We start from the raw sequence: 14,742 nt of genomic DNA on the forward strand, positions 1-14,742 counted from the left end.
TGTGATGTCGAACGTGAACTGTAAACACTGTGTGTAAACACTGTGTGTGATGTAAACAGAGCGCGGGTGTAAAACGCTACGTAATTTGATTTTCTTTTATTTAAAATTTTATAATTTACATATACTGTACTGTACAGGTATACTGTATACCGTATATCACGGCCTATAAGACGAAATTTGAACATTAAAAAAATCTGCCCAAAGTTAGGGGGTCGTCTAAACCACCAAGTTTAAAATTCTTACCTCTTAAATATTGTGGTTTAGTGTGTCAAGAGTGGTGATGAAAACATCGTAAGCCACTCACAAGGTCTTACCACTAATTATTTTATACTGAAACTTACGTTTGGCAAGCTGGATTCAAATTAAGATTACCGGTATATTAAAATAATAAAAATGTATTATAAACCTGTCTAACATACCGTAAAAGAGATTTATACCCCTATAATAAACACAGCTATCATCACACACCCCTCCCCACGCCCCCCCCCCCATTTGCCAGTGAGGAGCCGTGGAGGTGGTCAGTAATGCATACCGGTATCGGTATATTTACTCATAATAATATTTATCTCCTATAAATAATTGATTTAAATTTTATTTTTTTACAAAGAATATTCAGTAAATGAGTGCATTAATTCTTGAAACTATCGACGGTTAATTACAGACGCTCAAGTGACGTCACTAGTGTTTACACTACACCAGCTGGTAATATTTGATGCCATTACTTGAAGTGAATTGGCCTTATTTTAAGTAACTAACTATAAATAAATACAAAAATTAAAAAAAAAGATCAAAACTGAGAAATAATATACTGTATGTATGTTGTGTTGTCAAAGTAAGAGGAACAATTGTGTAAGTACGTAATATTTTTTCACTCAAATCCTAATGAAACACTACTGGAGAACATTCCTTTGTCGCAAAACAGTTTATAAATTAAAGAAAATAATTACAGTGTGTTTAATATATTACAGTATATTATAAATAAATAAATAAAACAAATAATTCGGTAAATCTATTTAAAGTAAATGGAAAATAAGCAAACATGTTATTTACCAAGACCCTTCCGTCTGGCTCAGGGTGAGATGTAGGGGAGATAAAGAAGGCTATTTATAGCCCATCAGAAGTGACCAGTACCCTAATGCACCATAAATAATTCATTGAACATTCATTTTTTGTACATAGTATATTCAGTATATATATATATATATATATATATATATATATATATATATATATATATATATATATATATATATATATATATATATATATATATATATATATATATATATATATATATATATATATATATATATATATATATATATATATATATATATATATTTGTGTAATAAATGTATGTAGTAAGTACATACTGGTAACCTTTTTCACTCAAATCCTAATGAAACACCACAATTAGAATACGGTGGTTGCTGTTGAACCACATGTTGTATAAATAGTCACACCACCGAGACGAGGGAACACTCCCAACACGCTTCAGTGACGTCACTAGTGTTTACACTACACCAGCGGGTATAATTTGATGACATTACTTGAAGTGAATTGGCCTTATTTTAAAAAATCAAGGATGGTTGGTAAAGGACTACTGAGTCAGTGGGTAAGTGTCACATTTGGGGTACTGGTCTTATACAGCAAATAGAGCTCAAAAGCTACTTTTTAAATGGAAATTTGGGGGGGGCGTCTTATGCACCCCGCCGCCTTATAGGCCGTGATATACGGTACATAAATATTACATAAATTATTTCTGCAATTCTTCACAAACAAAACACATAACTCAATTGAACATGTGATATCGAACATGAACTGTAAACACTGCATAACCCCGCGCCAAGCCACAACAACCGTTCGAGTGGAATCGCATTAGAGCAAACGCGTTCGCGTTTTACAAATATTGTTCCTCTATTCATCAATCGCGTTAGAGCCAATTCGCGTTGTCAAAACACACGTTATAGCAGAACTCACTGTAACCAAGGATGTGTAAACAGCACTGGTCAGTGGGATGGTTGGTAAAGGACTACTGGGTCAGTAAGCTCCCATTGGTAAGTGTCACATTTGGGGTAGTCTTATACACTGATTAGAGCTCAAAACCTACTTTTTAAATGGAAATTTTGGGGGTCGTCTTATACACCCCGTAGCCTTGTAGGCTGAGATATACGGTAATGTGTATTGGGAGAAGACTGCCAAAGGTTACATGGACAAAAATCTGTCACAGAAGTGGTTTGAGAAGTGTTTTTTCCCTGACGCAAGGGCACATTGTAGGCATAAGCACCTTGATTTCAGGGTGTTGTTATTCATGGACAATGCACCTGGTCATGCTAGGTATTTGGTAGACTTCCACCATAACGTACAAGTGTGCTTCCTTCCTGCGACCACAACTTCAAAGATACAGCAGCTGGATCAAGAACTGATAGTCAATGTTAAGCTCATGTACTACAGCACCGTTCACAACCAAATGAGCCATGAAACTGACAGCCAAGTTGAACTGCTACAAATTGGTACAGTTAGTGATATCGAGAGTGAAGATGAGAACGAGTCTACCACCCTTGAACCGTCTGCCACACCTGGACCATCTTCTGCCACCCGAAGACCGTCTTCCACCCCTGCCCATATCCTAACCGTTAAGCAATTTTGGAAAAAATTTAATATTCACAATGCTGTTGACACAATGGTTGATTCGTGGCATGAGATTAATGTTCCAACAATCACACGCGCTTGGACACCACTCTTCCCTCATCTCAAGGTCAAGTGTGGAGGTGCCTCAGGTGCGCAGCAGCTAAACAACGGTTCACTGTTAGCAGAGACAGTCGAGTCAGTAAGGCGTGTAGGCGGTGAATTTGCTGAGGACACTATTATGAACCTTGTGACTTTTAATTCTGAGGAAAACATAACTAAGATGCTTGAAAATGATTCTGATTCTAACTCAGATGAAGAAGGACAACCAGGAGCGATTGAAAAATTGACCATTGCCAAGCTGGCAAAGATTCTCGCAGAGTGCAGTGACATGAAAGAATCACTTCAGAAATTCACTCAAGACGCCCCTGAACAACAAAATGCATTGCCCCGCCTTGACAGTCTCAATGATATTCTCATGGCAATTTACAACTGCAAAATCAGGGAAAAACAACAGTCTGTGATAACAAGATCCTTCCGACGCCGCCAGGATGTAGCCGACGCAATCCAGAACATTCGCGTAGCAGATGGAGCCGAGAACGCTGCAACGACAGATGTTGAACCACTCGAGAACGACTTAGACTTTGAAGGATTTCTGGATGTGGCCCAGGATGGCCCACATCCAACTAACCCACCTCTAGCCTCGGAATCAACCCACCTTCCACCCAAGCCCATCATTGCTGTCTTCGGTTTGTGTTTTTCTTTTTTTGGTTAATACACTTTTTGTGTTGTTTTTAGTTTTTATTTAACTTTATCTGTGTTATTTTCGTTGGTTTATTAAATGTTACTTTATTACAGGTAGTAATTCGCCAAAAAAGTGGGGTAAATGAGGCAAAATTTAGCCAAACATCGAAAGTACCAGACTCAAATTAATTTTCTCCATAGGAAGTTGTATTTAAATTTGGACGATTTGAATTTCGCGAGGTTTTTACAGTCTTAATATGTGTCCAAATATCAGAGCCTACTGTATTGTAGGTCAGTTGCACATAAAATAATTTTATTGCCACTGGCTACTGGACTGACTATTTTATTTAACCAGGTATGATCAGGATGATCATTAGGCCTAGTGATGAGCATCGGCAAAGACCTTGACCCCCCTCCATATTTTTCTCCTCGGATTTGCGCAATTCACGTGGGTCAACCTGGACATTTAAAAAAGAGAGAGCCTGAAACACCTATATGACTCCTGATAAATATGTGGAATAATCCACTTAAATAATGTCAGTTATAAGAACAATTCATCTCTGACAATAATCATTGCAGAATTAGAAGATATAACCTGTAATATTTGGTTATTTGATCACTAACATGAAACATGACACGTACACAAACAATTCAGCTATTTGAGTGGACTATTTACTGGAACTTAATCCTAAAAGTTTAATTATTTACCTATTATATAGAAGTACATCATTAATTTATGCTAAGACTGCTGTCAAAACAACAATATTTTGAAGTTGAACTGAATTCACAAAAAAATTCCAGGTTTATTTGTAAAATTCCCTGGCTTTTCCAGGTTTTCCAGATCAGTAGATATCCTGTCACAGTAAGAGGATGTATGAAAATTTAACTTAAAATAATGAGAAATAAATAAGATTAATATTGAGAACAAGTGATAAACTGAAGGCTTCAAGCCTAAGACAACAAATGTCTGAGGAAACAATTATCACAAGTGAAAATGGGTATAAATAAATAAAGAAAGAATATCTAGAGACATTGGAAGACTTACTTATTTTGTAAATGAAGGATACATTTGTAGACAACGCCAGTCCCGACGAGACCGAAGTCATGCAAGGAGACCATATGCAAGACAAAGTTTCGATACAAACTTTTACGTAAGAGCTCTGTGCCATGACTTTCCAAGAACATTGAGCATGCTAGTGGGATCTGGCTGTCACCCACAAAACTGTGAAAAGAGGGAAATAAGCTTAATAAAAAGTCATGTTCAACCAAAATAAATACAAATGAAATGCTTTGTGCTCTTTAGTTCAAGCATCAGCTTAATTTTTTTTTGAGATCCCACAGATCAGTATACGACTCAGCCTTAATTGTTGATGGAAAAGATTAACTCCTTTCACTCCAACCACATGGCTATCTTACCTTAAACTATGACACTATAAATTCAACACAATGAATATTTTACACAAACTGCTTCTTTTTTATTGCTTCCTAGTTCCTGCTAACTCTTCCTTTATAATTTCGCTGGAAATACTGTCACATTTCTTTAAAGCATGAAGTTGGTAAAATAATTTTCTTTATTTCCATGTTACTAACATCCACTAAGAAAGCTACCAAACTGTGTCCAAGGATCCTCTCAGACTGCAGACTAAATAAGCTATGTGACACACAGGTTTCTCTGACAACAGCAACCAACACTCCTTGGTCCTTACTGAGTCTTCTATCTAAATACTGAAATCTTGAATCTCAGCATTTATTCAATATCACAATCATAATGATCCTTTCACTAATTGCCATGTAGCATAATACATATAATATAGAAATCAAGGATTAATCTAAGAACTCCCATTTTATGAAAGATTAGGGACAAGGAATTTAAAGTACAGTACCTACCACACCTGCAGGTCCCATAACACTGATAAACAATATCTCCTCCAACACTGCATTGAGAGATCAAAGCATCAGGTAAGGAATCCTTATATCCTCTCCCTGAGATGTGCAGAAATGGAGAGCAAGTTACATGAAACTACCACAGATTATTGCCGGTGACCTTACTGTTAACGTCCACATATTATGGCTGGTGACCTTACTGTTAACTTCCACAGATTATGGCTGGTGACCTTACTGTTAACTTCCACAGATTATGGCTGGTGACCTTACTGTTAACTTCCACAGATTATGGCTGGTGACCTTACTGTTAACTTCCACTGTTAACTTTCACAGATTATGGCTGGTGACCTTACTGTTAACTTCCACTGATTATGGCCAGCATTTAAGCATGTTAACTTCCCATGTCCACCAACAGGTACAGTGTATCTCAGACCTCCCATGTCCACCAACAGGTACAGTGTATCTCAGACCTCCCATGTCCACCAACAGGTACAGTGTATCTCAGACCTCCCATGTCCACCAACAGGTACAGTGTATCTCAGACCTCCCATGTCCACCAACAGGTACAGTGTATCTCAGACCTCCCATGTCCACCAACAGGTACAGTGTATCTCAGACCTCCCATGTCCACCAACAGGTACAGTGTATCTCAGACCTCCCATGTCCACCAACAGGTACAGTGTATCTCAGAGTAAGAAGTTTCAGTCCAGATGAACTCCACAATAAACCCAAAAGTAGGAGCAAGAGTTCTAGTTCTAGGATCCATCTTTAATTAAGAGCCTAATCTTAGTCCAAGGAGGACTTGAGTGCCTACGACCAGATATACAGGGTGCTCCATAAATAACTTTCATAAATCAGGGTGTATTCCTGACACATAAATAAAGATAAATGACTAAATAAGTAAAGTGTCAATTCTCAATAGTTTTGGGATGTACAGTATATGAAATATCCACTATTGCTATTGACATTAATTAACAATAATAATGCCATATGATTTGTACTGGTATTAACATTTACAGCAAATGTTCAAAGTTCCGCCCCTCTTGCTCAATGCAGGCCTCAGCCCGTCGCACTAGCGAGTGTGGCACACATTCAAAGACCCCAGGGGTGTTGCAAATGTTTGTCACATTGTCCTGCACATGGCACTACAATTCCTAAAGGTTTGGGACCTCTGTAACATACACCTTGCTTTTGATGTGACCCCAAAGGTAGAAATTAAGGGGATTTATCTCAGGTGACCGTAGGTTTCATCACATTCCTACCAAACCTGTCATGTACTGTAATTCCAAAACTATTGAGAATTGACAATTTGGTCAATTAGTCATTTATTTTTATTTATGCGTCAGGAATACACCCCGATTTATTTAAGATATTCACAGAACACCCTGTATAAGAGGTGAAAAATTAAATCACCAATGCTAATGAGCTCCACTCCACACAGGGAAGACCAAGTAATACCTCACAAAGAAAACTGACAAAAACTAAGAATCCCTATTCAAAACTGTCTTAAGGGACATCATCTCGGGACAGATCATGTGTCAAGGAGCGCGGTCCAGTTGTCTATGTGTAATAACCTCAATTCTCATTTTTAGAAATGACGACTCAGGATGCAATCCAATTAGCTCTGTGATAAAGAAATACAGTTACAAACAAAAGTCCCGTCACCTCTTATACCACTCCATAAACCCCGAGATTCAGACTCGTATATCCAAAGCATTTATGGATAGAATTATGTACAGTATAAGTTCATACTGCTTCGAGTTCACGAGTCTGAATCTTGGGGTTCGTGAAGCAGCAGAAGAGGAAACAGGACTTTTCTTCAACACTGTACATGTTGATTTAACTGCTTTGTACTTCAAAATAATAACAAATAACTTAACCAAACAAAGTAATGATTGAATCCATCCTTGTTCAGCTACTGTAATACTATACAGGCCCTTTAACCCATGGGGGTAAGGAAAACGAACGAACGAACATGCGCACGCATGTACGCACGCACGCATGCACGCACACACACACACACACACACACGAACAAAAATAAGGAGTCTGCAATGGGCCAGTTGGCCTGTGCATGGCAGCTCCTGTCGAGAGTTACTACCACTCTCTATCATCCATGAATCTATCTAGCCTCCTTCTAAAACTTTCCAGCGTTCCAGCACTTACTACAAAGTTGCTAAGCTTGTTCCACTCGTCCACCACCCTATTTGTGAACCAGTTTCTTCCTATCTCCCTCCTAAACCAAACTTATCCAACTGAAATCCGTTGCTACAAGTCCTATCCTGCTCGGATATTATAGGAACTTTATCTATATCTCCTCTATTGATTCCTTTCACCCACTTAAATACTTCTATCATATCTCCCCGTACACTTCGTCTTTCTAGGGAATGCAAGTTTAGTTTCTTTAATCTATCTTGCTATGGAAGGTTTTTAAGTCCTGGAATCATTTTTGTCATTCTTCGCTGCACCGACTCCAGTCAATTGATATCCATTCTATAATAAGGGCACCAGAACTGAACAGCATAATCGAGGTGCGGCCTGACTAGCGCAAGATCTAATTGCAATATGATCCCCGCACTCTTATTACTTACACTTCTAGATATAAAACCTAATACAGTGGTCCCTCAGTTAACGAACGCCTCGGTTAACGAAATTTCAGTTCACGAAATATCTTCCATAAGAATAATCAATTCGGTTTACGAGCAAAAATTCGATTAACGAAATTCTTACAAAAACATGTCAACATGTTTTGGCTTGCTGACCAGCTGGAAGATTAGTCCGCCAATACAGTAATCGGTTCTAGGGCTTATATTCATTTCCATTGGAGTAAATATTAAGAAGGTTGTGTTATTCAATATTTTTCCCAAGTTTTATATTAAAATTATTAGTCATTTTAACACTTATTTAACATAATTGCAGTACAGGGAACTAGGTTTTGGTGCGCCCATCAGCCACTTCACTCACCCACCAAGGTGTCAGTTTGTGTCTCTGTTCAGTGGAGGAAACATCTTGCTTGTGGGTCTCTTGAACACAGTATTTTTACATTTTTATAGTACAATTATTGGTCATTCTGAAATTTATTTAACATATTGACAATATATAGTGCAGTGCAGTGTTGATTTAAAGAAAATAATCTTGAATTACACCTAGTGAACTTAAAATTTTATTGGTGAAATGACGGCATCAAGCATGGGGTGATTTCTCTTCCACCCCCACTTCCTTCTCTTCTCCCTTCTCCTCCACCCCCACTTCTAATTCCCATCATCATCATCAACCAGGAGCCTTCTGCATACACACCTCAAAGTAAGTGTACTTTACTGCATTGTTTTTTTTTTTACTTTGTATGTATTTTTCGGTGAGCTGGAACCAATTACCCAATATCCCATTGAAACAATGGATTCGGTTAACAAACGACCTTCCGGAACGAATTGTGTTCATTAACCGAGGAACCACTGTACACTTTTGCCTTATTTCAAACATTAACGCAATGTTTTCTAGGCTGAAGGTCCGAGCTTACAAATACCCCAAGGTCTCTTTCATAAGTCGACTTCTCTAGGTTGATTGTTAAGGCTGTATACATTGACAGTATTTGTTCTTCCAATATTAAGTACGCTGCACTTGCTGGTGTTGAATTTCATTTGCCATTTTTCTGACCACTGCTGCAGTTTATTTAAATCCTCCCGTAGTGCATTTGCATCCTGCCCTGAATTAATCTGCAGCCCAATTTTGATGTCATCCGAAACTTGCTTATGTCACTGCTGATCCCAGTATCTAGATCGTTTATGTAGATTATGAACAAGAGTTGGCCCAGTACTGACACCCTGGGGAACCCCATTGGTTACACAGCCCAATCAGATTTAACACCAGCTATGCTGACCCTCTGTGTTCTATCAGTGAGCCATGATTTTATCCAATTTAAAACTTTCCCCTCAATACCATGAGCCTTAACACACACACAGCAGCCAAGGTCATCACATCGACCTATAGCTAATTTAAGGCAGTTCAGTACTTTTACAGAAAGACAGTGCGTATTTTCAAGGTGTCAGCGACTGTGAGTGCTAGACTTGTGAATATGTGCATCCCAGTGTCACGATACCGTCACACCAACTTGTCCAGCTGAAGTCTGGTGCTGGCTATCCTCCACCGGGGTCGCTGCATTCCCAGACGAATCCCTATCATCACGCCGAGCAAGCATAAGAAAGTCAAGCCAGTGCCAGAATGACAGTGTGCTCGCTATGAAGTGCCGCGACTATGGTACAGCCTACCATCCCTATTGCTGTCCAACGTTACATCTTTATGCAACAAAGTGGAGGAGGTCAGTGTTATAGTGAAGTGGCAAATTGTTCCTGAGATCTGTGCCATAGAAAACTATGACTTATTTCACCACCTAAGAAAGAACAAGCGAGGTGGGGGTGTACTGTCACCGTGACCTTACAACATCACACCGAGGTGTTAATTTTCCTGAGGATGTAGAAGCTTTGTGGGTTAAGGTCAATCCCACCTCCCGCCTCCGCCAGCTTGCCTCCCTCATTGTTTGTGTGGCTTATCACCCCCCACGCTCACCTACCGCCAATGTACTGCTTACTCATATAATAGACACTGTTGACTCCCTGAGATCCAGGTTTCCATGTGCTACGCTAGTGATATGCGGTGACTTTACTGAGTTAGACATCAGCAACATCACCCAACACCTCCACCTTGAACAGATAGTTGACTTTCCTACACATGGGAATGCCACCCTGGACCTCATCATGACTGATCTCGGCAACCACTACCTTCCCCCCAGCCGCTGCCTCCCATGGGGCGGAGCACCCACCTGTCTCTACTGTGGTCACCTACACCTACCATCTCACGACCGTCAGTTGTCACCAGGACTTACCGACCTACCCGACTTTGCCATGCGGCGTTTCGGACAATGGGTGACCTGGTATCCCTGGACTGAAGTGATCACGGTAGACGATATGCAGAACAAGTGGGATAATTACCTGTACACTATCACCAAAGCCTATCACCACTTTTTTCCAGCCAAGACACTGAGGATCCACCCCGATGATGTCCCGTGGATTACACCCCGTATCAAAAGACTAATTGAGCAGCACAACAAGGCATACTACACCAACAACCGCCTGTACAGAAGTCTACGAAACCAGGTCATCAGGGAAATCAAGTCAGCCAAGAAGCCTTATTATCCCAGGAAAGTGCACGACCTCAAGGAAGTCAGCATCAATCAGTGGTACTCCAAAGTAAAAGATCTCTGTGGTCTTAACCGTCATTCTCCCATATTTCCTTTTATCTCTCATTTACCTAGTGAGGAGGCAGCTGAGACAATTAATAACCACTTTGCTACCATATGTCATACCCTACCCAGTCTTGACCTCACTCTCCTCCCAGCCTACTTACCTTCCCCCTCCTCCCCTCCCAGTGTTCAACTATTTGAAATTGCCAACAAACTCCTCAAATTTAAATCCAAATGCTCTACAACCCCAATTGACCTCCCAATCAAAATTTACAAGGAGTTTGCAGTCGAACTTGACACCCTCGTGTTCCATTATTAATGCAACCCTCAGACAAAGCAAATGCCCTAATGAATGGAAAACTGCATTTGTCACCCCTATCCCCAAGTCCCCACCCCACAGTCCCCTAGTGACCTCAAGCCAGTTGCCATTACCCCCCCATAGCCAGTCTACTCTGTGAAGACTTTGTTTTTGAGTGGGCATTTGCTAGTATTCATCAGTCAATTGATCCACAGCAATTTGGCAATAAGAGGACCTCCTCTACATCACACTGCTTAGTTAGCTTCCTGGATTTTCTGCACAAAATCATGGAGAAACATAAGACATCACTGACCGTTGCCCTTGTTGACTTCAGGAAGGCTTTAGACCTTGTTGATCACTGCACTGTTATCAACAAGGCCATTGCACTAGGGCTGCCCACCAACCTGGTCTTATGGCTTATTGATTTCCTGAGTGAGCATCATCAGGCAGTGAGGTACCAGGGTTCTGTCTCCACATTCCAACACCTCACCTGCGGTGTTCCCCAGGGGACCAAGATGGGACCACTGTGCTTCCTAATCATGATCAACGACACTCTACCAGACACTCCTCACAGGTGGAAGTACGTGGATGACTGCAGTGTGGGGGTTACAGTGGACAACACCTCACCGGACTACTCATCGCTACAAGGCACCCTGGACAGGATACAGGCATGGACTACAGAGAACAAGGTCACCATCAATCACACCAAAACCATAGTCATGCACATCAATACCGCCACCACTCCAGTGCAAGCTCCAGCAGTCACAGTGGGTGCCCATCCTCTCCAGTTAGTGCAGTCTGTCAAACTTCCGAGTGTTACTATAGACAACAAACTGGACTTGAAAGCCCATGTAAACAAAACAATCAGGGCAGCCTCGTACCGACTCTACATGCTACGACGACTCAGGTCAATTGGGGCACCCACGCCAGAGCTGAAGACTATCTACAACACATTTATTCTCCCCAAATTAACGTATGCGTCACCAGCCTCGTCGTCTTCTCTCAACTCCACCCAACAACGTCAGCTAGAGAAGGTACAGAAGAGGGCCTGCAGAATCATGCTCGGCGCAGACTACTCGGGCTACATCAACGCTCTCTCCACCCTGGAAATGCCATCCCTCAGTGACCACCACCAAGCACTAGCAAGGTTTGGCAGTGGACTACTGCACCATCCTTGCCATCGCCACCTACTGCCACCGGCAGTCCCCCACCCACCTCGCGCAATCCGCCACTACAACAAAATTCAGCCCATAAGAGCCCACACTTATAGATATAAGAATAGCACCATCCCATCTATTGTTAAAATAATAAACAGCTCCAGATTTATGTACTGTACAGCCCTGTAAATGTATTGAATGTATATTATTATGTCTAAATTACATGTAAGCTTGAATATTTTCAGCCACCGGCTGCAACTCTATTAATAATCCGTTTATTATTATTTTTAACACACTTGCACGCACACATAGACGCATGCATGCACACACACACATGCACACACACACACCACACCACATACACCACATGATGCCCCTCATAACACCATCTGTGAGGGAATTACTACACCACATCAGGCCCCTCATACACCATCTGTGAGGAAGTTACTACATCATCAGGCCCCTCATACACCATCTGTAAGGGAACTACTACATCATCATGCCCCTCGTAACACCATCTGTGAGGGAATTACTACATCATCAGGCCCCTCGTAACACCATCTGTGAGGGAATTACTACACCACGTCAAGCCCCTCATAACACCACCTGTGAGGGAAATAGTACTCCAAGTGATGCCCCTCATAACGCCATCTGTGAGGGAGTTACTACACTATGTGTCTGCTGTTCAACACCTCAGCTCACATGATCTACGTGTGTAAACATTAATCTGTGTGTTCACTGTATGTTCCTTCACCTTTCTCTAATGAAGGCTTTTGTTAAACCACCAATGTATGTAATAAGTCATTTATGTCCAATGTATATTTTCAGCCTTCGGGCTGCAAACTTTTTCAATAAACCGTTTATTATTATTATTATTATTATTATTATTATCATTATTATTATTATTATTATTATTAATACACATACATCCACGCACACATGAGCACAAACAAACAGACACACATGCTCATACGCACGGACACACGCACGCACACACGCACACAGATGCAAGCACACTCACACCCTCACACACACGCACACCCTCACACAAACACACACGCACACCCTCACAAACACACACGCACACCCTCACACACACACATGCACACCCTCACACATGCACATCCTCATGCACACACATGCACACCCTCACACACACACACACACATGCACTCACTCACACATGCACACGCTCACACATGCACACACACAAACACATGCACACACACACAAACACACGCTGACACACACAAACACACGCTGACACACACACACACACCTCTTCTCTCAACTCCACCCAACAACGTCAGCTAGAGAAGGTTAGAGAAAAGGGCCTGCAGAATCATGCTCTCTCCACCCTGGAAATGCCATCCCTCAGTGACCTCCACCACCAAGCACTGGAAAGGTTTGGCAGCCAACTAATGCACCACCCTCATCATCGCCACCTCCTGCCGCCAGCAGCCCCCCACCCACCTCGCGCAGTCCGCCACTACAACAAAATTCAGCCCATAAGAGCCGGCACCGATAGATATAAGAATAGCACCATCCCATCTATTGTTAAAATAATAAACAACTCCTGATTTATGTACAGTACAGCCCTGTAAATATATTCAATGCATATTGTATCATTATGTCTAAATCAAATGTACGTCTGTAAATTTTCAACCACTGGCTGCAACTCTATTAATAAACCGTTTATTATTATTATTATTACACATGTAAGAACATAAAAATGAAGGAAACTGCAGCGGGCCTATTGGCCCATACTGGGCAGTCCCGTTTACACCCAACCCCTATCACTCATATATCCATCCAACCTATGTTTGAAGCTATCCAGCGTGTTCGAGTTAATGATGATGTTTGGTAACTTGTTCCATTCATCCACTACTCTATTTCCAAACCAATGTTTACCAATTTTGCTCCTAAATCTAAATTTTTCTAATTTAAAACCATTGTTACGAGTTCGCTCCTGGTTGGGTAGTTTGAATACCTTTGAAATATCCCCTTTGTTTAGCCGACTTCCATTTATACACCTCTATCATATCACCCTCACTCTACGTCTCTTGAGGGAATGCAAATTAAGATGCTCTAACCTGTCTCTGTAACCAAGGTTCCTAGTGCCCAGGATTAGTCTTGTCATTCTCCTCTGAATTCTTTCTCGTGATTCTTCAGTATATCCATTCTGTAGTATGGTGACCAGAACTGAACTGTATAATCCAAGTGAGGCCTCACCAGCGCAGGATATAGTTTTAGGATGACCTCACTAGTCTTGTAACTAACACTCCTTTGTATGAACCCAAGTACTTTGTTAGCCTTGTTTCGAGCAAATACACATTGTTTACTTGTTTTAAGATTCCAACTTATCATTACTCCTAAATCTTTTTCACAGTCGGATTTCTCTATAACATCGTTGTTCATCTGGTATCTGGTTTCCCTGTTTACATCTCCTAACCTAAGTTCTTTACATTTGTCCACATTGAATTTCATCTGCCATTTTTCAGACCATACGAAAAATTTGTTTAGATCTTCCTGTAGTTTTACGGAGTCCTCGTCATATTTAATTACACGCCCTATTTTAGTGTCGTCAGCAAATTTACTTATGTTGCTGTCTATGCCGATATTTATGTCGTTTATATATATGATAAATAATAATTGTCCAAGTACTGAGCATTGGGGAACTCCACTAGTGACGTTCTCCAATTGGATATACAGTGGGGTATGCTATAACGAACGTAATTGGTTCCAGAACCTCGTTCGTTATAGCATTCGTTCGTTATAGGATAAATCCGTTCCAGG

The 14,742-nt window shown here is 40.9% G+C and overlaps 1 protein-coding gene across 2 annotated transcripts in view; it reads right to left on the reverse strand.

The window, feature by feature from the left end:
• Positions 1–14,742, reverse strand: part of LOC121867913 (polycomb protein suz12-A-like) — a 96,102-nt gene that overhangs the window by 20,754 nt on the left and 60,606 nt on the right. For both annotated transcript variants that reach the window (XM_042368048.1, XM_042368049.1), the window contains exon 8: positions 4,418–4,594. In XM_042368048.1, coding sequence (XP_042223982.1) covers positions 4,418–4,594 — 177 coding nt within the window. The remainder of the gene's footprint in view (positions 1–4,417; positions 4,595–14,742) is intronic.

This window comes from Homarus americanus, unplaced genomic scaffold, assembly GCF_018991925.1.
Source record: "Homarus americanus isolate GMGI-L3 unplaced genomic scaffold, GMGI_Hamer_2.0 scaffold37032, whole genome shotgun sequence".
Taxonomy (NCBI): Eukaryota; Metazoa; Arthropoda; class Malacostraca; order Decapoda; family Nephropidae; genus Homarus; species Homarus americanus.